Consider the following 21,463-nt stretch of genomic DNA (forward strand, 5'->3'; position numbering starts at 1 on the left):
AAAAACACTTATTTGAAGATAACGAGTAATAACGACATAAACGGTGGAGTGTTTAACAACACCATAAGTCAGCTGGTTTGAAATATTCTCGATATTTAAATAAGCATGTTGAAAATCGAACATTCGATCTTCGCTTTTATGTGAAATCAGGTAATTTGAAAAAAATGAACAAACATGGACGTGCCTTAGCATACGAACACATACATTTTGTGTGAAACAATAAAATCGGTAAAATCGAAGAACTCCAGCAAACAAAAGCTGGAAACAAAACCTTATGAAAAGTATTGTTAAACGAGCCGATATGACGATTGTTTTGAAAAAGAACCTTGGTCAGTATCGCACCAACTATGGTAATGACTTCGCAGAAAATATTTTAATCGGGAATAGCTACTCGCTATATTGGCAGAGAAGAAATATTCTTTGAGATTATTCAGAATATTCTCGAATTAGGAACTTGTCGACGTGGCATTCATTTTACCCGTGCAGATATTCGTGTTCAATTAAGGTGCAATAATCGGATGTGACATTCATCCATGGTAAGAGGTATTGTTTTTATCGACTCTTAAAGGCTTTCATAAGAAAAGAAATGGCCCATGGAATCTTGCACAGTTTCAACTGGTACATTGATTCAAATTAAAGACATCGATCGATTATAATTGACAGAATCGCGCCAAATCTTTCTTGTGATAAATAAGCAATCCGTAGAATAAGCAATTATGCATACAACTCTTGAACAATTCAAATCTCCGAGATTTGAATTATTGATGGCATAGCCATGTATTTGTCAATAGCCCGTATGTATAGTTGCATTATTTATTTGAAAATATAATAGAAAAATGTGAATTGTAGTCTGTAATATGAATCTCGGGATCAACTGGACGGATTCACTTGCAACAAGGACCAATGGAAAGAGAAAAATTGAAAAAAAATCGTCACCAATTTTCAGATCTTTCCATCAAATGGTTTGTCTGTGAGAGCCGTTTGAACATTGCGTGACGTCATAAAACCGGCATATTCGCGTATATAAGAGTACGGCAGGACTCGCGCTGACTTTTCTTTTGCGCTGCAGTTTTTTAATCTTGACACTATATACATCCAAGTCACAGCAAGATTTGAAGAGGAAGAATTTTCCGTTTGGACTAACATTGAGAGTGAGGGAAGCATCAAAAGCAACACACAGAACGTATTAAAAACTCGAATAAGAGGATTGTTTCTTCGTGGTAAAAGTTCGAAGCCTTTCAGAGTTTCATGAATTATCTTTCAGTTATTGTTCAGTCGATAAAAATCCTGCTGCACACGTTTTATTCCGAGTAGGTTGATATTTGAAAGAAAATATGAGTTACACGCTATTCTCATTTTATTAGAGAACAAGATGTAACTTTTATTTTTCTCAAAAAATCAACGATGTCCGAGTAAAACGTGCAACGATTTTGCAGCTATTTCTCTCGCGCACTCGCTCAAGTGATAGATCACCTTAACACGTCATCGCGGCAAGGATCAGTTTTACTTTCGAATAAATGGTATTTTAAATACCTTCCGTGGTATCATCCCGAATGTTGTAATTATACTAAATCAATTTTGAAGAACAAGTTTCATGAGTTCATTCACAAGACGTTAACTCACACACTGGATACTGCGCCATACTAGACCAAGAAATAAGTGTTTTGCCAAAAATATTACCCGACTACTAGGGACGCCCGACAAAGCAAATATAGATTTTATAATAAAGAAAGTACTCAGAGTCGATCGATTGAGAATCGGTTGTATGAATTTAAATGAAAAATAAGTACTTTCATGATTTCAAAAAAGGTGAGTTGAAAAACACGAGTCAACTTCTTTCACAGAGGTAGAGGAGAACCATCGTGTCAAAAATAACCATTTTAATTTTTGTATATAATTCGAACAATAATAAAAACTGCTCGTACGCAAGTACTTATTTTTTCAAAAAATATATTCAAATGAAATTATTGTCACATATACTCTTTGATGAGACGGGGCGGTGAGTGATATAGACCATTATATAAAGCAGAAAGGACGTCATGATGTCTCCAGCGTATAAGCCAGGGGGACTAGAGTTGCTAGAGTAGTCTCCTTCTTCTTCTTGTTCTTCAATTTGGCTAGATTCCCGGCCATCCGGTACGTAAATCTATACCTAGACTGGCCATTGGTTTATCATCTGCTTCGGCCAAGAGGAGTGGTTGGAGTTCATGGTCGGAGTCTCCTTCTTGGCACAAGTCCGTGGCACAAGCCTACGGGAGGAAGCGAGAGCGAGAATGAAATATGAAATGCGGCCATCAGCGCCACCGCGTTTGAGAACTAACGCTGAGGATATGTGTCAATAACCTAAAGTCGGCACTGGTCGGCACAAAAGATCCTTATGGATATATGGACTGCTCTTCTAACCGACGCTGTTTTGCTCTATTGACAAGCGGAAAAGCACGAAAAAGTGTGGTTAAGATTCCGTTTTTTTTATAAAAACGTACTGCGTTACTTTGATGATATATAAAAAGAATTATTTTGATGGTTTAATTGATAATACCAATGAAAATTAACTTTTGTAAGTATCATTCTTGGGAAATATTAATGATTAAAATATGAAAGGTGGAAACAAAGTTATTTCGGTATTGAAAAATGTCAAACTTTTTTTCTCAATCTAGGAAAGCCGGATAAAAACACGTAATTTTAAAAATGGCCTTGCGTACGTACGGCGATAAACCGATAAGTTTTCAAGTTGAAGAAAATGGAGAATATTATTGTATCGGATCGGAGGTGGGCAATTATCTTCGCCTTTTCCGTGGATCTTTGTACAAACGTTATCCAGGAATGTTTCGCCGGTCCATCACCAATGACGAAAGGAAAAAATTGGTTGAACTCGGCCTCAGCCAACACGTTTTGGCTTCGAGCGTCTCGTTGCTCAGAGCCAGTGAAGTCGAGGATATTATTGAGGGCAACGACGACAAGTACAAAGCAGTTTCGGTTCATTCGACCGAACCACCGGCACCCAGAGAAGGAAAATCAAAAAAATCTATGGCCTGGGTTCCGAGTTTACCCAACAGTTCTCATCTTGACGCTGTGCCTCAAGCCACTCCTATCAATCGCAACAGAGTTCACAACAAAAAAGTCAGAACGTTCCCCCTTTGGTGAGAGTTATTTTAAAAAATCCATAGTCCTCGACTTTCTCATTCTGACAGATTCCATGGGTTAAATACACATTAGGGAGAATAATTTTCTTGAACCGAAATAGTATAAATAAAACGACTTTTAATATTTTATTTGATGCTGAAAAATATTTTTTCATTCTTTCTAAAAAAACTTTGAAACATGAAAGTCAAAATATTTTTTTCACAATGAAAATACTATTGCAAAGAATATGATTTTCATAATTTTATCGATCAATTTCATAGGGTAAACCACCCTGTTGGTAGCTATTAATTGATAGCTCGTCTTGTATAAGTGCAGAGTTTGAAATATATCTTTCATACTAGTCCTATTCATTTTTCATCTTCAAACTTTTTTTCTGTTGAATGCAATTGTAATTAGTGAAAATCGAAAGATTCTTTTCGCCTTTCTGGACCAAAATGAAAACGTTCTTGTTTGATACACTGGTTTTTATGTATGAATTTAGGTTAAATGATATGAAAGATAAATTTGTCATGGAGTACTTCAACTATGTTTACTACATCCAGACACATTGGGTGACATTCCTTTTAGAATAAATACATTCAACTTTTATACACTGTAAATTATTTGAATAACCAAGAAGATTTTCAATGTTCATATTTCTGAATCCTCGTTTCTAGTTTCGACGACACAGATCCCACAGCAAATCTGGAAAATGCAGCTCAGCAAGAGATGTTGGTACCAATACGTTTGGACATGGAAATCGAAGGTCAGAAGTTACGGGACACATTTACGTGGAACAAAAACGGTGAGGTTTTTTGAAAGAATGAAATTGTGAGTTAAAAAAATGCTTATTGATGTGTGACTCCATAAACTTCTTTCTTTTCTTAGAAAGCCTCATAACTCCCGAACAGTTTGCTGAAGTTTTGTGTGACGATTTAGATTTGAATCCATTGACATTTGTACCAGCTATTGCTCAAGCAATACGACAGCAAATAGAGGCTTTCCCACAAGAATCCTTGATCGAGGATCAGTGCGATCAAAGAGTAATCATAAAACTCAATATACACGTTGGCAATACGAGTCTCGTTGATCAGGTCGAATGGGATATGTCTGAGAAAGAAAATAACCCAGAAAAATTTGCTATGAAACTCTGTGCCGAACTTGGACTCGGCGGTGAGTTCGTAACTGCTATTGCATACAGGTAAACAAATTTCTCAATATCTTTTTGATGAAAAAACAACATACCTTGGTAGAAACATTTTTAAAAGTTCTACTACAACAAATTTTGTAAAATTTTTCTAAAATTACGATTTGACGCATCAAATTTTCGCGAACTTTTTCCTTATATTCTATCACAAACGCCTCGAAATTTCCAAAAGAACAGTGCGTAAATGCACAGCGATTTTTTGAGAATTTTCCCTTTTAGTAATTTTGTATTCTTTAACAAAATAAGTATGGTTTAATATTGTTTCATGGCATTTTTTTTTTATTAAAATAATCAAAAAATATTAGTTCTCCGTTGGTTGCTAAATCAAAAAGGAAGATTTTAACGTAACGAAATTCGTTAAGCGTTCGTGGACAACTGTCCTGGCACCAGAGAACGTACGCTTTTTCAGAGGCTCCCTTACCTACGGTTGAAGTTCCGTTCAGACCGCCATCCGAGGCAGACCAATGGGCACCTTTCCTCGAGACACTGACGGATGCTGAAATGGAGAAAAAGATACGAGACCAAGACCGAAATACTCGGTATGGAAGAAACCAAAACCTCGAATTTCAATATATAAACCTTTTTATTTCCGCCATTTTTTCAATCCTTTTTCCGAAAATTGAGTGGCCTCATCAAAATATATTTCCGTTTTCAGACGTATGCGACGATTAGCGAACACCACACCAGGTTGGTAAATTGTGGATGCGGATGTAGAAACGAAATAAACAGGATAAACCGACCGACTAAATTATTCTCGCCTCTTCGCAACCATCTCGTTGTCGTCAGAGAATTTAAGGATCAGGAAAACATTCCCATCCTCGAAAACTTCCCTGAATATTAATTCTTACTGATATCATTTATATCAAGCGTTAATATTTACGCTTTGCCAACTTTTCAATAAAAACAAAAAAGTAAACCTAAAGAGGGAAAAGGAGTGCAGTCAATTTTCATATGGATTTACTGAATCCGTTTCCTGTCAGCCTCGGCACTAATCCTCATGGTTTTTGAGTTTGTATTGTTGAAATACACCCAAATTCTCATTTTATATTTATCAACGTTTATTCGTCAAATTACCGAATGGATCAGATAATTTTCGTATGAAAAATTCGAAATTCGCTCTCAAATTTCATTTGGGAGAATAAACTGTTTTGCAAAAAAAATTGTGCACTTCAATACTTCAATACTTCAGTTGAATTCAAACATTTTATTTTCATAATAATTATATTTCATGACCCCGTCGCCTCACTTTCGACGCTTAAACTGTGACTAAGAACAACAGGTGTTTCAGAACATGAGTTTGATAAAAATGCACTAATACGGGTTGTGGTTTCTACACTCGTGTTCTGGCTCTTGAACACGAGCAATTGAAAGCCTGAGGAGTTTTTTCGAGATAAGTTTAATCTTTATTTCGGCTTACGTTCCATTAAATTACCAACGTACGTATTTTTCCCAAACAATAGAAAAATTATATCACAAAATTTTGAAGGATTCACTTTGATTGTTTGAAATAAATCATTATAAATTCTGAATATTTAAAAGAGGATTACAAAAAAAATTTATAACAAAAACTTGAAATTACGAATTTTTCGTGCATACAAATAGTCAAAAATTGTTCCTTTCTGCTATTGACAACTGAGAAGTATGATGCGATCCGAGCACGCATTGCTGCAACGAAACACATCAACTATGGACTTTGCTCGGGGCTATCTTTCACATACGTTTGTTTTCTTGCTTCGGGCATTCAAAATGCAGGGATTTCTACTGTTTTTCCAGCAGAATATGGGGATTAAATACTACGTAAATTTTCGTTTTTCGTATAACGCGATCGTAATTCTTTTTTCTCTCCTTGTGAGTCATCGTTCGAAGAAAGAATCGATATTTTTAACCAAACATTTTTTTGTACACAAATTATCGCGTAACTTTTCGGTCTTTCGAAACAGATTTTTTATTTTCGAGTTTTAGTATTGGGTCGAATTCCAAAAAGCGACTGCATAGTTTTTCTTCGATAATTTTAGCCGATACTCAAACATGACTTGTGTGTACTATTTTACAGTAAACACTAGTATCGAATTTAATTGCTGCTGCTTAAAATGTCCAGACGTGACAGGCGTACGACGCGAAGGCTTGGAACCAAATGAAACTTCGTCGTCTTTTTGTACAGTTGATAACGAGGATTTTTCCGGATGGTGACTTAAATGTAGCTGAAATTTCTGGAAAAGTTATTAAAATTCGAAAATAAATAAGAAATATACAAATACTCGGAACATTTCGAATAAAATACAGATATTGTGAAAACGACAAAATATATCATTCGTGCGATGTGGATCGATCAGCATGAAAAATTTCGAGATGTTCTAAATATAAATATTGTGAGAAATCTGAAGTCGAGTGCAAAAAAACGTCAGCTAATAACCATCGAGCTAAGTCACGAACTTTTATATGTGTACGAGCAAGACAAAGTGGGAGTGTGAGCAGACGAGGGAGAAGAGACGATTTGAAGAGTCGCTCTATTGATAAGAGTCAGCAACAATGAGGCTTTAAAAAAAAAAAAGAAGCGTTCAGCAAGAAAATAACAGAAGGAACGGACGGCAATTGCGATTAAGATCGAATGACTCTCGGCTGAGAAAGAGAGGGGAACGAACATTTAATTCCTAACTTTTATTTTTTTTCTCCACGATTTCACAAATTTTTCATTCTCCGGGCGCGCGCGACACTTGTCGATCGTCGTCTGTTCGTTAGTTCTCCTCCGGCGGTCGAAGGTGGCATGTCGCCGTGGAGAAAGGACGAAATCTTTAATTTTTAATCCCCGGAATTAATCCAAAAAACGATTTAAAAAATATGGATCCTGTTTGGTTGGGAAAAGAAATTTTCGGGACACGTGGTCCAAAAAGATACGCCGGTAATCCCTTTCCAAGGAGACCCTGGCTGCAGGACAACGGAGCAGCAGCGTCCGCTGGAACTACGAACGTCGGAGTAAAAGGAATTATAGCTGGTATGTTACGTTGTATTTTACACATTTATTTCGGTCCCTACAATATTCTGAAAATATGTATATTTTTTTAATTCAATTTAATTTTTTTCGGGATTTCCCCATGATACTCAGTTCCTTTTCTATTTTCTTCCATCGGATACTTACTATTTTTCCTCATATTGACCTTATGATAGAAAGAAAAAACCGTGAATTCTTGATGGCATTACGAAATCAATATTTTGTTACGAAAACCGTCATTACTCTGAAACTTGTCTGAATAACTTTCACATCGATGGAATGTGTGCTCTATATTGTAGAATCTACTAGATTTTGATTTTCTTCGTATACCAGCGGTGTGGTATTATGAAAAAATAAAGGATATCGCATATTTGAGGAATATTCGAGATTAGCGGATCAATAAAATCCTATATCTATGACGTAACTGAATCGTAAGATATTCGGGGGAATGTTTTTTTTTCCGTACGTTCGAATTGTTTGGTAAACTTGTTTTCCCGGCTTCGCGAGGACCAGACCGGGCGAACCTAACCTCTCAAAATCCTTGACAGTTGACGTGTCAAGGTCACGCATGAGATAGTACGTAAAATAAAATTAACATATAATTTCAGGCGGTATTACCGGTGGCATAGAAATTTGCATCACTTATCCCACCGAATACGTCAAAACACAATTGCAACTCGATGGCAAAACAGGAGCAGGCAAACAGTACAATGGAATATTCGACTGTGTTAATAAAACCGTAAAAACAAATGGTTTTTTTGGCCTCTACCGTGGCTTGTCGGTCCTTCTCTACGGTTCGATCCCTAAATCGGCCGTACGTTTTGGTTCATTTGAAACAGTCAAGAAACAACTTGTTGACGCCGATGGAAAACTCAACCCACAGAGGAGACTTCTCGCCGGTCTCTGCGCTGGAATTTGTGAAGCCATTTTTGCCGTCACTCCCATGGAAACTGTCAAAGTCAAGTTTATCAATGACCAGCGTTCTGCGAATCCCAGATTTCGAGGATTCTTTCATGGCGTCGGGCTCATCGTCAAAGAACATGGTCAGTTGCTTTTTTCGAATATACATTTTCTAGGTTGGAACATACACATTTTTTGTGTTTCTAGTACATGGCTTAGGAAACCGGTCATTTTATTTGAGAGAGGAACAACAATTTAAACAATTGGGTCGTTGGTGTATGGAAATGAATGCTCTCAATAATTCATTATCCATGAAGAAACATTCAATTGTTAGAATTCTTTTTCTTTCCTTGTGAGAAATTGCTAACGAAGGAATTTTTTTTTAAATCCATTATTAATTATGATGTATTCGTAAGAACAATTTTCATAAGCACAAAAATGTATTTTTATTAATTTTGCAGTGTGTACTTAGTTTGATAAACTAAATTTTTTATTTTTCAAATCATAAGTTGTATTTTGTTTATAGAAAAAATTTTAATACAGATTTTTGGGCGACGAATCAAGAAATATGCACTTTTTGGCAAGTTTTTTACATCAACATCATATTTACTTCGCAATGAACGGTTCGAAGCTCAATAAATCGAAATCACGGATGACATTGCGAAAAATGTGAGACTGTTATCACGAGACTGTCGTAAAAATTTTTGGTTCACGATAGCTTGACCTAAAATTACATGAATATAAATAGCACTTGAGTACAATGCGCTATTCTTTTATTTCTGACGTGGTATTCATTCGCACAATATTATTCCTCTGACGTCACTAATACAAGAGTTTCGGAAACTAAGTCCTTTTATGCTAATTAAATATTTTCCGAAAATATTGAATGGATGTCTGAGGATACTCAGGGTTCATTTGAATTGCAAGTGGTTTGAACTCGTTTCATTAACTTATGCGGACTCGCGGAGGCTCTTACGCAACAAAAGTTTGCGAGGGGTCCGAAAGTCCGATAAGAAATCGAGCGAAATTAATCATATACATGCAAACACGTGTAATCTTGGTTTTATCATGAATTTCTCAAGAAGAGGAGCCATCAGCCAATGCCCATATTTCACTGCATTACAAAACACACAGAACTTTGTTCAATAAAGTAAATTGTCTTGGAACGAGATTGACCTTGAATGTTAATAAAGAGAAAAATTAGAACACGAAAATGTAGACAACGAACGATGTCATACGAAGAAAAGTCTCGAGTTACTCGTCTCGCAATGTAAGACTTCTCCGCGTTGCATAAAAAGTGATTTTTTCCTTTCAGGATTCAAAGGAGTCTATCAGGGAGTTGTGCCAACTATCATGAAACAAGGTTCCAATCAGGCCATTCGTTTCTTCGTCATGGAAACGATGAAGGATTGGTACAGAGGAGGTGACAATAACAAGAGTGTACCAAAACTCGTTGTCGGTTTTTTCGGTGCTTGCGCTGGCGCGGCATCCGTTTTTGGTAACACCCCAATAGACGTCGTGAAAACCAGGATGCAGGTAATGATACCAAAAGTATTGCGCAATCATTAGAAATCTTGGAAAGAAATCTGCTTGGAAATTAGATAAATTTGGACGATCGGTTCGGTAGCATTGCCTTGATAAAAACTTATTTTTCATCTTAATTTTCGAATCAAAGTACAAATTATGAGACGAGATAAATTCCAGAAAATTAATTGTTTTTTTTTCTTACAGGGTTTGGAAGCTTCGAAATACAAAGGAAGTGTCGATTGCGCGGTACAAATATGGAAGAATGAGGGACCACGAGCTTTTTACAAAGGAACTGTACCAAGATTAGGAAGAGTTTGCCTCGACGTTGCAATAACATTTATGATTTATGACTCGTTTATGGATCTCTTTAACAAATTTTGGCCCTGAGCGATGACGTCGAGAAAGAATCATATTTTCGCGGTGTCGCTGGTGCGGCACTCAATGTACATATAAAACAAATTTGTATACACGCGGTTTTTCGTAGGACACAAACACATAGCTATGTATATAGATACATATATATATATATATATACAAAAACATATATACAACTCCGAGACGGAAGGTCGGTTATTGGACTCGATTCTGTACGAAGCTACATTTTCGAGTTACACAAGTAACGTAGATTATCGATCGGACAATCCTAAAGTCCCCATAACCGAAAGCCTAGCTAAAATCTGACCGAAAGTCTGATAGTATTAAGTACCCGGGATTGCAGTTTTAATCGGGGCAACATTTCAGAGTGCATTCATTGGAATGTTTTTATTCCGATACGTTCCATAAATAGCGAGGGACGTATCGATTTTAAAATGTTTACCACTCTACTGATTTGTGCTTGAAATATTGAGATAACACGGTCATTCGGATTCTTCGAAACGAATGTATGAAATTATTGATTTTTCGCAATTTATATTTGAAAATTTTGGTGATGAGTCCTGGGTAACTATTGCCATTGATCAGTCAGTGCTACTGGTCAATCACCGGAACAACGATGCACGAAAAATATCAGAATACTGTACGTATCGAGTGATCGCGGATTTGGGGAAATTCTATTTTTCCCATTTTCATGAAACAGCAATGAGATTCGTAATTTTATAACAAATCTCTAGTACTCGATTTATGAGGCTACAAAACAACGATATTTCAAAGCAATTTTCAATTGATGCATTACATAAATTTAATTTTGTTTGAAACTTCGAAATCGTGACACAACAAGCAATTGGAATCTTACAGATAATTAAAAGCGCTCTATTAATAAATTATCAAAACAACGACGTACGAAAGGGATTTGGATTTTTTTACGAATTTGCTAGATTTAAAAATTTTTGTCTCAACTTTTAGATACCAATATCGAAAAGCCTCGTTAAATATCGCTATTCTTGATGCCGTACACCCGAAGAAGTTTTCATTGCACTTCATTTAATGAAAGCCAAAAATAAACTCGAATTCGTAAACAAAATAAATTCACATGCTCAATGTGAATCGTGCCTACAAAAATGTATGTTTATCAGATTCTCGGAGTTGAATCGAGTGCCACTGTATCTTAGTTAGAGTTAGTGTTAGTTCGTGTTAGGAAAAAACGTCGCCCAAATTATGTCTGAGAAAAAAATATATATATATATATTAATATATGTACGAGCCAATATAATGTCCGAGCGTGTACAAAAGTGTTTATTCCATACGAGAGAGAACATTCCAGCACAATAGTCAATATTGATGCAATTTTGTATACACTTAAAAGAGATTATTGTATATTTTTCATCTATTCGGTGTACGAAACCAAAAGCCTCTCATGTCAAAGCGAGAATATTATACACATATTTTACAACTATTATTTACAAAAATAAGACAAATTCTATCTGCACGCAGAGTTATTTCCTGCGGATCCTCGACGAGTGTTGCGAACGTTTTTTTTTCTCGCGATCCTCCCGATTTTTCGAACCTGAATATTGCAATAAACAGTGGTATTGTTTATCCTGTATGTATGTTATTTTATTGGAACGTCTAATCCTGTTCTTTTGATCCTTGCAAAGAAAAACACCAAGTTTTCTCAGTATTTTGATATTCATTATTATAGTATAAATAAATGTCTTGATTTTGGCGTTAAACAAACTTGAAGAATGTCTTTGTAAGTAATTTCAATTTTGGAGATTTTTCAGTGGAAGACATTTTTTAAATTCTCCGCGCTTTTTCACTTTATTGAGAAAAGCACCATTCTGCCATCTTCCATATAAATCGAAAATTACGATTGAACGTTCTATATATATACGTGTTTACGTATATCTTGATTTTCGCGTGTTTTTTGACAAGTTTCAACCCGCTCAAATTGCCGTAACTTTTGACCGTTACGAATTCGAATGTCAGCGAAGTGTTTCAGTTGTTTTGACGCATGAAATCTATTTATATCGAAAATTTTCTATGACGTTTAACAACTGGATGGTAGAATTTTTTGTGGAAAATTATACTGTGCATCTGATAGTTTTTCGAGTTGGTAAGTTTATCGAAAATTTGATTCGTCGGATGAACGTTTAACGAAATTACTCGTTAACCCCACACGATCTGGCTGCTGCAATTTTTCCAAATAGCCGAATCATCCGCGATTGTTATGTAACAATGCGAATTTCGCACTGATAAACTTATCAGACTCACAGGTAACAAAATCGTCAAAGTGTAAAAATGAATATTATTATTCCAGCATTGAAAGTCGGTGAAATTGAAACACTATGACGTTAAGAATGAAGTCCATTTTGTTTGTTGCAATATTTTTGTTGCAACAAACTCAAAGTGCAACTTTGTTGAATTGGTTATGGAGCAAACCTGTGGAAGAATCAACAGTTCTAGTAGCCGATGGTGTACCTCTTATCTCCATTCCGTATGAGTCTATGACGGAGGATGAAAAGTTTTTGCAAGAAGCTGCAAAATTCACAGATTTACAAATCTCTTCACCTCTGCAAACCTGTCAGCACAAAGTTGTGATGAAGATAAAAACTTCATGCGGCGAAATGTCTGAAGAAGAATTAGCCAAACTCAGCGTCAACTTGCTCAATTGTCAAAGTACTGTCGAGGGCAGAAAATTATTTCCCTGCACCGAAGAAATGGTAAATAAAAATGTCAGACTGCACAGGCAACCCTGATGCTACAGAGAACAAGCAACCTTTGATGCCCAATTGCTTTTGAAGGGCCCACAGGGCTGTGACTCATTCTGAAGGGGGTTGGTACTTGGACTTGTTCGAACTTGCAACTCTCCCCCTCTGTAAATCTCAATTTTGACCCCTTCAAATATTCCTTTCTCACTCAGTAGTTGAAAAATGTTTAGAGAGTGTGGAGTGCTTGTGAACTGGAACCTATTAATATTTTCTTTAAATTTTTAGTCAAAACTGCAAATTAGATTTATAATTTATTTCATTTTTTTCCATATTTCTGTCATTACATAATTTTTTATTATTGTTGGTTTCATTCATTTTTATCTCGAAATTTTTAGAAAATTCTCAATAAGTACCGAAGCTGAACATTTCCGTTTTCTTTGCATGTAAATAATTAAACTTTTGGAAGTAGTCAAGCAGCACAAGTTATTTTGCTTTCTGTATATGAAACTCGTTTATGTGAAACTCTTGCATGCACGAAATTGCTACTCCCCCTCTACAAGTTTCCAACTCAGACCCCCTCAAAGATTTTTTCACGCTCAGTAGTCGAAGAGTATTCAGAGAGTGAGGTTTCTGATCAATCAGATAAAAGTAAATTTGTGGTAGTGAATTTTTTCAAATTGCTCTCAGAACTTCAAAAAATTTTTTTCATATCACAGTGAAATACTTTTACAAACTGCAGAGCAAATAATAAAATTTATAAAACTCAATTTTGAGCAAAAGTGATACTCAAAAGTATTCTGTATCTCTCGTGAATCATTGCTGTGCCATGGGTTACTCATCAGAGACATTTTCCGAATTTTAAAAAGATTTCCTTTAAGAGTATAAAAATAGTCGTTTTATGTAACTCTCCGTACCTCTCAATATGTTATTTCTACAATGTAAATGAATGCACATATTATCAACTGTTGTAAAATGATTACAAAATTTTTTTTTGCTAAATTTGACTTTCTCCTGGATTACAGACTCTGAAACAATGTACGACCGAAATGGATGCAGATATGTGGAATGCCTATCATTTGATGAGCAACAGAGCAAGAGCAGTTTGTTACACTGCTCGTAGTACACAATTCCGTGCACTCACAGAATTGACGGTCAATAAATTGATGCAAACAGCTCATTCGCAGATCAAAGCTCTGGGTTCCTTGAAGGTATAAGTTGGCGGAGGATATAAATTGTGAAAATATATTTTTTTATTTGCAAATGCAACATAAATTAATATTTCTACAAATAATTTTATTAATTTTCAGGAAAGCCAGCAGCGTTTGGAGGATCAAACTCTGGAAGCTTTGGGTTCACTCTCCGAGGGGAATAAAGCGTTGTTGGAGCAACAACAGTATTTACGTGACGCTCAAACTACAGCTCACAATTTGGTTTCGAGCAATTTACGCCAATTGAACAACGAGAAAGCTCTCATAAGAGCAGGGCATGCAGAACTTGCTCGTTTGGCAGCAGATATCAAAGCAAAATTGGGTAAATTATTTGTCAATTATTCACTGTAATTTACAGTAGCAATTATTTCCATTATATCATTTTTTACCAGTAAAAAATCGATCATTATCATCAATTGATCAAGTTATTAAATAAAGTGATTCATCATTAATTGTTGTACTGTATCTTTTTCAAGGTATTCTTAAATGGAGCTTAGCGAAAAATTATAATCTTTAAAAGCATTAAAATTAATAAACCGTAAGAGTAATGGTAAACTGGACACTGACAATTGAAACAGTAAAAAATATAATTATGTTCAAAAATTGCAGAAAAATCAAGTGCAGACCTGATGAATCAAGCGATGGAGCAGCACGCGAACCACGACGAAGTTCTCGAAGATTTGATGAAAATTCAAGATCAGGCGCAGTTGATATGGGACAAAATTGAATCGAGTACGAATCGTATAGTTGAGCAAAATGCCGAAGCTGCCGCTCAATACGAACAGACGCTCGAGAAACTCGGAAAAATTAACGAGACCATCCACTTTATATGGAACGTGACTGAATCGATGCGTAGTGAAGTCGATGAAAAATTAGGCTGGATCACTGAATACATCGGAGACACAAGTAAGTGAATATTGAAATTCAATCATGAAAAAACTGTCGATTTTTAATTAAATCAAAAAATCATGCCATTGTTGCAGGTGAACAATTCAACAAAGTTTACAGAACTGTGCTCCACGTCATTTACTTACTCGGAGCGATGATTGTCGCTTCCTTTTTACAAACTCCGTTTACAACGAGAGCTACAATAATGGGAATAATACCTGTGAATCTGATGACTTTCTTAAAGCATGGAATGGAAGCTTCACTTGATTTCACTTCAATAACAGTGTTGATATTCATGATTACGGGAAGTAAGTATTAAAAAATTCATTTTCAATCAGTCATAAGTTTTTAAAGGCTCGTATACCCGATTAATAAAATTCGTAAAAACGACTATCTCATTAAGTGTTTTGCCAGTTGTTCTTTTTTTATAGCTTCATCATAATTTTGACATCTTTGCTCAATTGAAAGGGGACAATTTTCAATAACACGGCAAACAAAGAATGCTTTTTGTAATTTAACGTGTTAATTCAATAATGTTTAAATTTATAATTTGCAATTTATCGACAGAATAGCTAAAGGTTTATTTCTTGACTTCTCAGTGCACTATTTGATGGCCACGGTACAGTACTTGTTTGGGCCCAGTAAAAAGTCGATGGATTTTTCGAGCCACCGGAGCGAAGAAATGAGCGGGAACAGAAATGGAAGAGCCGACACCTATCATAAACGATCATCTTCCCCGGAAATGTCGCCCATAGTCGCAAAGCCGAAAATTCATATTCGCCTTTTGAAAGCAATTGGAGGATTATTCCGATCGATTATTCAAAAGTTCGTCAATTGCAAAAGTACGAGAATTCCCTACGATCATTTCGACAAGTTCTCAACCGGTTTATATAGTTTATCCTTCACTTTTCCGTTCAGATAAAACTGTCCTGATTCTACAAAATGCTGCTTCGTGGTGTCAACAAAATTCAGCCCCGGTCGAAGAACTCTCGTGTTCTTATTTGCCAACAAAAAAGGCTCGTGAAGATCTCGTTATGGATTACGGACACGAGTTTCCCAGCATGTCTGAGGAAAGCACAGATTTTGAAAATTCCACAACGTATGAGAAACAACACGTGTTAGATGACTCTGAAAGTCTTGTCGATGCGAGAGATTTGCGACGTCGGATATTGGGCCGAAACACGTCACCGTCGCGCAATTCCGGTTACGAATCGTCAGACTCAAGAAGGTGAATCATAGAACAAGAAAAAATCTATTCGGAATTTTCCGTACTGAATTATTGACCCGATTTTCAATATGGCCTTTGTTATCATTGATTTTAAGTGAGTATTTATATGTTTTCAGCACAACGCCCAATAACATGAAGCAACCGCGAAGTTTGTGCGTAGCTTTGACCAAGAGTGGGTCAAAATGTCGTTGTCGAGCCGCAGTTGGAGGGCTGTTCTGTGCAAGACATAGAACAGGTTCTTCGATAATGGGCGATTGAGATAAGCAATCAGTTTGAATGCAGGGAACCGTAAAAATAGTGATAACAAGATTTGCGAACACTAATCTGAACAGGCTTGACTTCTTTCCGCAAATTTACTCAGACGTCAAAATCGTTTGATTTGTACAGTTTCGAAGCTTACGTGAGCTGATTAACTTAATTGAACTTAAGATATCGATTTTTATGACGAACAGGATTTCGTTCATGTTCTAATAGTATTTAAGAGTATTTTTAGCTATAGGTCCTGTGATGTTTTAATCTGCCATGGCAACTCGTTTGTAGATATTGTCGCGACGTGAATTGCAGTCACGCTGATTTTTCAATTAGCCACGATAAATTATTACACAATACCAGTGAATATTACTACTACGCGAGTTGTTTCTTCGCAGAGAATATTCTGATAATGTATTTTTCTATTTATTCAACTCTATACTTGGGATTGCAATTACTCAATACAAATTTTGAGCTCAAATGGAAATGGGGTAATCGAATGATCATTCTTCTTAATATGTTGTAAGATTTTTTTTCTCTGAGAACGAACGTATTAATTGATCAAATTTGTCATAAACGAACAATGAGGAAAACCATACTCGAACTTATAAAATTTACTTGAAGTTTGTTATGAGTTGCTCAATATTGTATACAATTTTTTTGGCTCATGCAGTTTTAATCCGAATTAGGATTTAGGCATAATTAGATTTTTAAGGTTTTCAAGCAAAATAAAAATAGTTACAAATTGTAAAACTTGTAATGGATTATTGAATGTTTTTGATGAACTATTTGTGACAGTTATCTTCATTGGCAGATTCATGTATTTTACCTCGTAAGATAATATCTATATTTCAATTTGTATTTCTGATCATTGTGATTTCTGAAAAACGAAATATTCTGTGGATTACTCATTACTAAAACTTAAATTAATTATCTTGCTGTTGCAGTAAAACATAATGCAACTGTTTACCATAGAAAATAATCGCCACTGAAATGCGTAATTAGCAACAAATTGCAACAACATCGAAGATTGCGCGTTGAATTGTGATAAAAATATGTATCGTTTTTTACATTCAAAAATTCGCTCCCATGGAGTCTGAAAAGCGACGAAGAAAACTCGACCAAAGCTTCTGGCGTTCTTGAAAGCAAAACGAAATTTCGGTGACGTTTATAAATTTAATGAAATAAAGGTAGAAAGAAAATTTGTGTAACTTTTTCTCCTTAAGGAACTTGAAACTGACTGAATAAATATTTTCACACATTTCATCTTATTTGAAGGAACATTTTTTCGTCAAAAACCATGACAAAAATTCATTCACTCAGCGTATTTTAAGAGCATATCGCAGTGCCAAGTTGGGTACAAATGGAGTCGTTCGTTGATCCTTTAAATCCTGGATACGTATCGAGCTCAGCTCCGTTCACGAGATTCCAAAGATTACAATAATTCGTTCCGTGATCGAACATTACGAACCATCCTCTCGACGTTGATTTTCCCTGACGAAAGAAGACGGCGAACGTTGCAATTATTATGTAATTTTGGCATAATTTTGCATATTATTGACACCAGCTCGATCTTGACGGGGTTTTGACCTTTGAACTTGTGGTTTTTTATTCAGATCCAACTAACCGTTGCCATGCACGTGTTGTTTGGCGTTTGGACGAATTCGATTTTTATGTCGTCGAATAATTGGAGATTCGGACTGAGGTGGGTTGCACGAATCGTGTCATTTTCCCAACTATTCGTTTCCCTCAACTGGGTGACAGAGAAGCAAAAAATTGCAAAATTGTAAATCCTTTAGCCTTAACTCTTCGAGTGCACACTTATTGCGTCATCCATATGCTTATGGGGTCAAAACGACCCAGTGTGCACTTTAAGGGTTAAAATGTTTTTATGAGCAGGAGCCACATATTTTGACAAGTGAAGGGGCATGAGCGGTGCATTCATAGTAAGGGAGACCGGAACGAAGAGTGCTCGAGAAAATTGGGATTTTTTCATTATTTCCACAACACACGTCTTTCTTTGATGACATTAAATGAACGAGGCTTAAAATAATTTTTCAAATCGTTCAAAATTGTGATAAATTTTTCGATGAGGCGTTTTGGAAACCAAAAAAGCTTTCGTCAATATTTATAATAAAATTCAATATTTCCCGAGCAAAACAATGCGTTGCACATAGGTTGACATAGGTCTGCTCAGATTGTCGACATATTTAGTTGGGATAAAAAAATGGCGGTTGCTTACGGAATATAGACACCTGTTGCCGCGAAGACCGCAGTCTCTGCAACTTGTCCATTTAAGTATTTGACATCGTAACCGCTGCATAACGAATGTGCATGGCTCATTGAAATGCCTGGCGAAGCCGTTTTTTTTTTTAAATAAAAATAATGTCACAATTATAACACGTTCGTATAGTAGTGAAATTTTCATCGATCGACTGCCATTGCGGCTCTTTTTTTTGCATGTGCTCATTATGAAAAATTTATGAAAATCACCGATAACATATTTGAAAGGGCTAAAAATGGAATATTCTTACCAACGTACGATACATGACGCTCTCAAAGGGTAGGGAAATACTTCGACTACAACAAAGGCCGAAACAACGAGCAAGAAAACAACTCCGACGAAATAGACGCAGCAGCACTTACTGGTAATTTTTTTTTTACTGTCGTCAGTTCCAAAATTCCGAAAAACTTCCACCCGTGGAAGTGCTGCCACCATCACGATATAGCAAACCAATACATATAATTCTGTACAAAACTTCGATCGTGAATAAAAAGTGGTTAGGTTACCAAACAGATTTCCGTTTCCGTTAGTATCGTGTCGGACATACGGTGGTGGACAGTCGGTCATCATGTTCACATGGTTGGCAGCTTTGCAACGTGCCATTTCGGATAAATGATATCGATTTAATAACAAGCAAGTGATCTCTATGATATTAACATATTCAATCGCTAAATAAAAAGAATACGTCAAAATGATGACAGGGATAAATAAAAAAATTGCGATCAACCAACTTGGGCTTTTTTGTGCTATCGAAAAAACAAATGTCGACGAGTGAAGTCGGCGGCATAGTTTTTGTTTGTTGACATAAACACACCAGTGCAAAAAAGTTCATTCGATAAAAGGAATGGTCGATCCATGAATTGAGCGATCGTTTCTTTTTTTTGTTCATCTTTAATGACACGAAAAGTTTTGGTGTTGAACAAGTGCGTGGGTGTTTTATTAATTCTGAAGTGACTTCCGGACGATTAAGGGTATACTCTAGTGCATGCATTCCCACGTATATATCGTCCGTTTTTATTGCATGAAAGTTTTTTTTAGAGGGTATTGAAAAGGAGACGTGAACATTCGTTTTTTTGTATTTTTTTTTGTTCACGACAACATCTCTACTTCGAAATGAAAAATGAAACATTTTTTTTATATTTGACGATCAGAAATTATGTGTGACCCAGAAAAGACTATTCTATTTAATTAATAATTTAATTTATTATTATAATTTATAATTTATACACATATTAAATTATAATATAATTTATTTCTATGTTTTTATTTAATCAACACATTTTGTTGGTTTCATCAATGTTCGAATTTGTCATTGAAATTCGTTTGTTTTTTTATACGACATTAGAATACACTAAAAAGCATAAAATTTCTTGCATTTGTAATGATGCGTCGTGGTGTCTTTATCAGTATTACATAAGGTGATCGCCCTTTGTTCTCAACCAAAATTCCCAAGTTTTTTTAGGTTAGGAAAAATCTTGCAGCAATTAAAGCGAAATTAATTACACTCCAGGCTTAGAAGTAAAGCTCACCCTTCTACCGGATTACGGAGAAGAACGTAAATCAATCGTATTAGGAATCTTTGCGTCTTGTAACGTTCCTCCTCGAAACGTTCCGAGAGATAACCTTTCTCGAGGGATTCTTTGTTTTTGTTTTTTTTTCTCCCATTCGATGTTTCGGCCCGTCAATCCTTGCCTATAGTTCATAGAGCCCTCCCATGTTTGCTGTACTTATATATACCATCGTTCGGAATTTTTAAAACAGTCATCTTCAAGACTTAACCTTTTTCAAAAATAATGATTGTAACCCACTAATTCTTACTAAACAGGAAATCATATAAGAAAGTAGAAAAATACGTGAATAAATCAATTTGAATGCGGTTGAAAAAAACTCGAAAGCTTACGATTGAACAAACGATTTCTTTTCAGATACAAAATCATTTGGAAAATTATAATAAATGATTTTAGTTGAAAAGATGCAAGCATGAAATAAATTCGGCGTCATTTTTTTCGTTTTAAGGTATTGACTCAACGGCAGTGCCTTTTTTTCGTAACAATACGAGAATTAAAGCGCGTTTACTCAGTGTTCTCATCGCAACTGGCGTTGTCGTCAGTCCGAACAAAGTATGGAGAGTAAAAAGAGGAGAGAATAGCAACGGTGTCGAGGAGACATGTCGACGCATAGGACTGTCAAGGCGTCTGTCAAAGTACAAGACGAGCGACCCACGACGAAAACGACCCCTGATCGTCGTTGAACGAGTCCTGAAGTTGGGAGAAAAAGACGAAGGGAAAAGGGGCTCGGAACGAGCAGCAACCAGTGGAGACCGGGAATAAGTCTCCGAGGGAAACGCGTCCGATGGAGACGATGATGACGACGAAAATGACGACGTAGTGAAACCACGATGGTTTGTCGTCCCGTCACGTCGTCGTCACGCCACTTCTTCAGCTTCCTTTCGCGGACCACCGCACTTCGGCTTTTCGTGTATAACAGACATACTATTTTCGACTCGAATTTCGGAACGACTCGCTGCACCGTTATGCAAATGTGGGCTATTATTTCGACGATCCGTTCCGACTCTATATTTTTTCTTGTTTCACAAATTGCACCATTTTTATCATCGTCCGTTTATCAATTAATATTTTATATTAGCGTGACCAATGCAGAGATGCAAAAATATTTTTTGCCCTTTCGCCAATGATTATGAGAATCATCATATTTTTTTTTATTCCATGTACTTTGATTGTTTTTTTATCTTCTCCAATACAGTGCAATGAAAA

The 21,463-nt window shown here is 36.0% G+C and overlaps 4 protein-coding genes and 1 long non-coding RNA gene across 5 annotated transcripts; 3 read left to right on the top strand and 2 right to left on the bottom strand.

Annotated features, from left to right (window-relative positions):
- The first annotated feature begins 2,121 nt into the window (after window positions 1-2,121).
- Snr1 (SWI/SNF related, matrix associated, actin dependent regulator of chromatin, subfamily b, member 1) lies at window positions 2,122-5,252 on the top strand. The gene is made up of 6 exons (XM_043423071.1): window positions 2,122-2,557; window positions 2,658-3,140; window positions 3,801-3,928; window positions 4,012-4,324; window positions 4,693-4,869; window positions 4,986-5,252. Exons 2-6 carry the CDS (start codon window positions 2,689-2,691, stop codon window positions 5,023-5,025), a joined length of 1,110 nt encoding a protein of 369 aa, XP_043279006.1. The 5' UTR covers window positions 2,122-2,557; window positions 2,658-2,688; the 3' UTR covers window positions 5,026-5,252.
- Window positions 5,253-5,882: 630 nt separating this feature from the next.
- Window positions 5,883-7,823, bottom strand: LOC122413045 (uncharacterized). Its single transcript, XR_006261479.1, has 2 exons — window positions 7,467-7,823; window positions 5,883-6,540 (listed from the first exon to the last, which is right to left on the bottom strand). It is a non-coding gene; the product is annotated as an uncharacterized lncRNA (long non-coding RNA).
- On the top strand, window positions 6,534-11,727 carry sea (scheggia). The gene is made up of 4 exons (XM_043423083.1): window positions 6,534-7,322; window positions 7,928-8,362; window positions 9,535-9,755; window positions 9,951-11,727. The coding sequence occupies exons 1-4, from the start codon at window positions 7,169-7,171 to the stop codon at window positions 10,131-10,133; spliced, it is 993 nt and encodes a 330-aa protein (XP_043279018.1). The 5' UTR covers window positions 6,534-7,168; the 3' UTR covers window positions 10,134-11,727.
- Window positions 11,728-12,059: 332 nt separating this feature from the next.
- Window positions 12,060-17,676, top strand: LOC122413496 (protein brambleberry-like). Its single transcript, XM_043423884.1, has 9 exons — window positions 12,060-12,237; window positions 12,442-12,844; window positions 13,855-14,040; window positions 14,140-14,362; window positions 14,650-14,946; window positions 15,024-15,236; window positions 15,528-15,770; window positions 15,847-16,156; window positions 16,273-17,676. The coding sequence occupies exons 2-9, from the start codon at window positions 12,470-12,472 to the stop codon at window positions 16,412-16,414; spliced, it is 1,989 nt and encodes a 662-aa protein (XP_043279819.1). The 5' UTR covers window positions 12,060-12,237; window positions 12,442-12,469; the 3' UTR covers window positions 16,415-17,676.
- On the bottom strand, window positions 17,660-19,292 carry LOC122418869 (uncharacterized). The gene is made up of 5 exons (XM_043432956.1): window positions 19,196-19,292; window positions 18,940-19,114; window positions 18,648-18,756; window positions 18,033-18,158; window positions 17,660-17,899 (listed from the first exon to the last, which is right to left on the bottom strand). The coding sequence occupies exons 1-5, from the start codon at window positions 19,290-19,292 to the stop codon at window positions 17,735-17,737; spliced, it is 672 nt and encodes a 223-aa protein (XP_043288891.1). The 3' UTR covers window positions 17,660-17,734.
- Between the last annotated feature and the right edge of the window lie 2,171 nt (window positions 19,293-21,463).

This window comes from Venturia canescens, chromosome 1 (genome assembly GCF_019457755.1).
Source record: "Venturia canescens isolate UGA chromosome 1, ASM1945775v1, whole genome shotgun sequence".
Taxonomy (NCBI): domain Eukaryota; kingdom Metazoa; phylum Arthropoda; class Insecta; order Hymenoptera; family Ichneumonidae; genus Venturia; species Venturia canescens.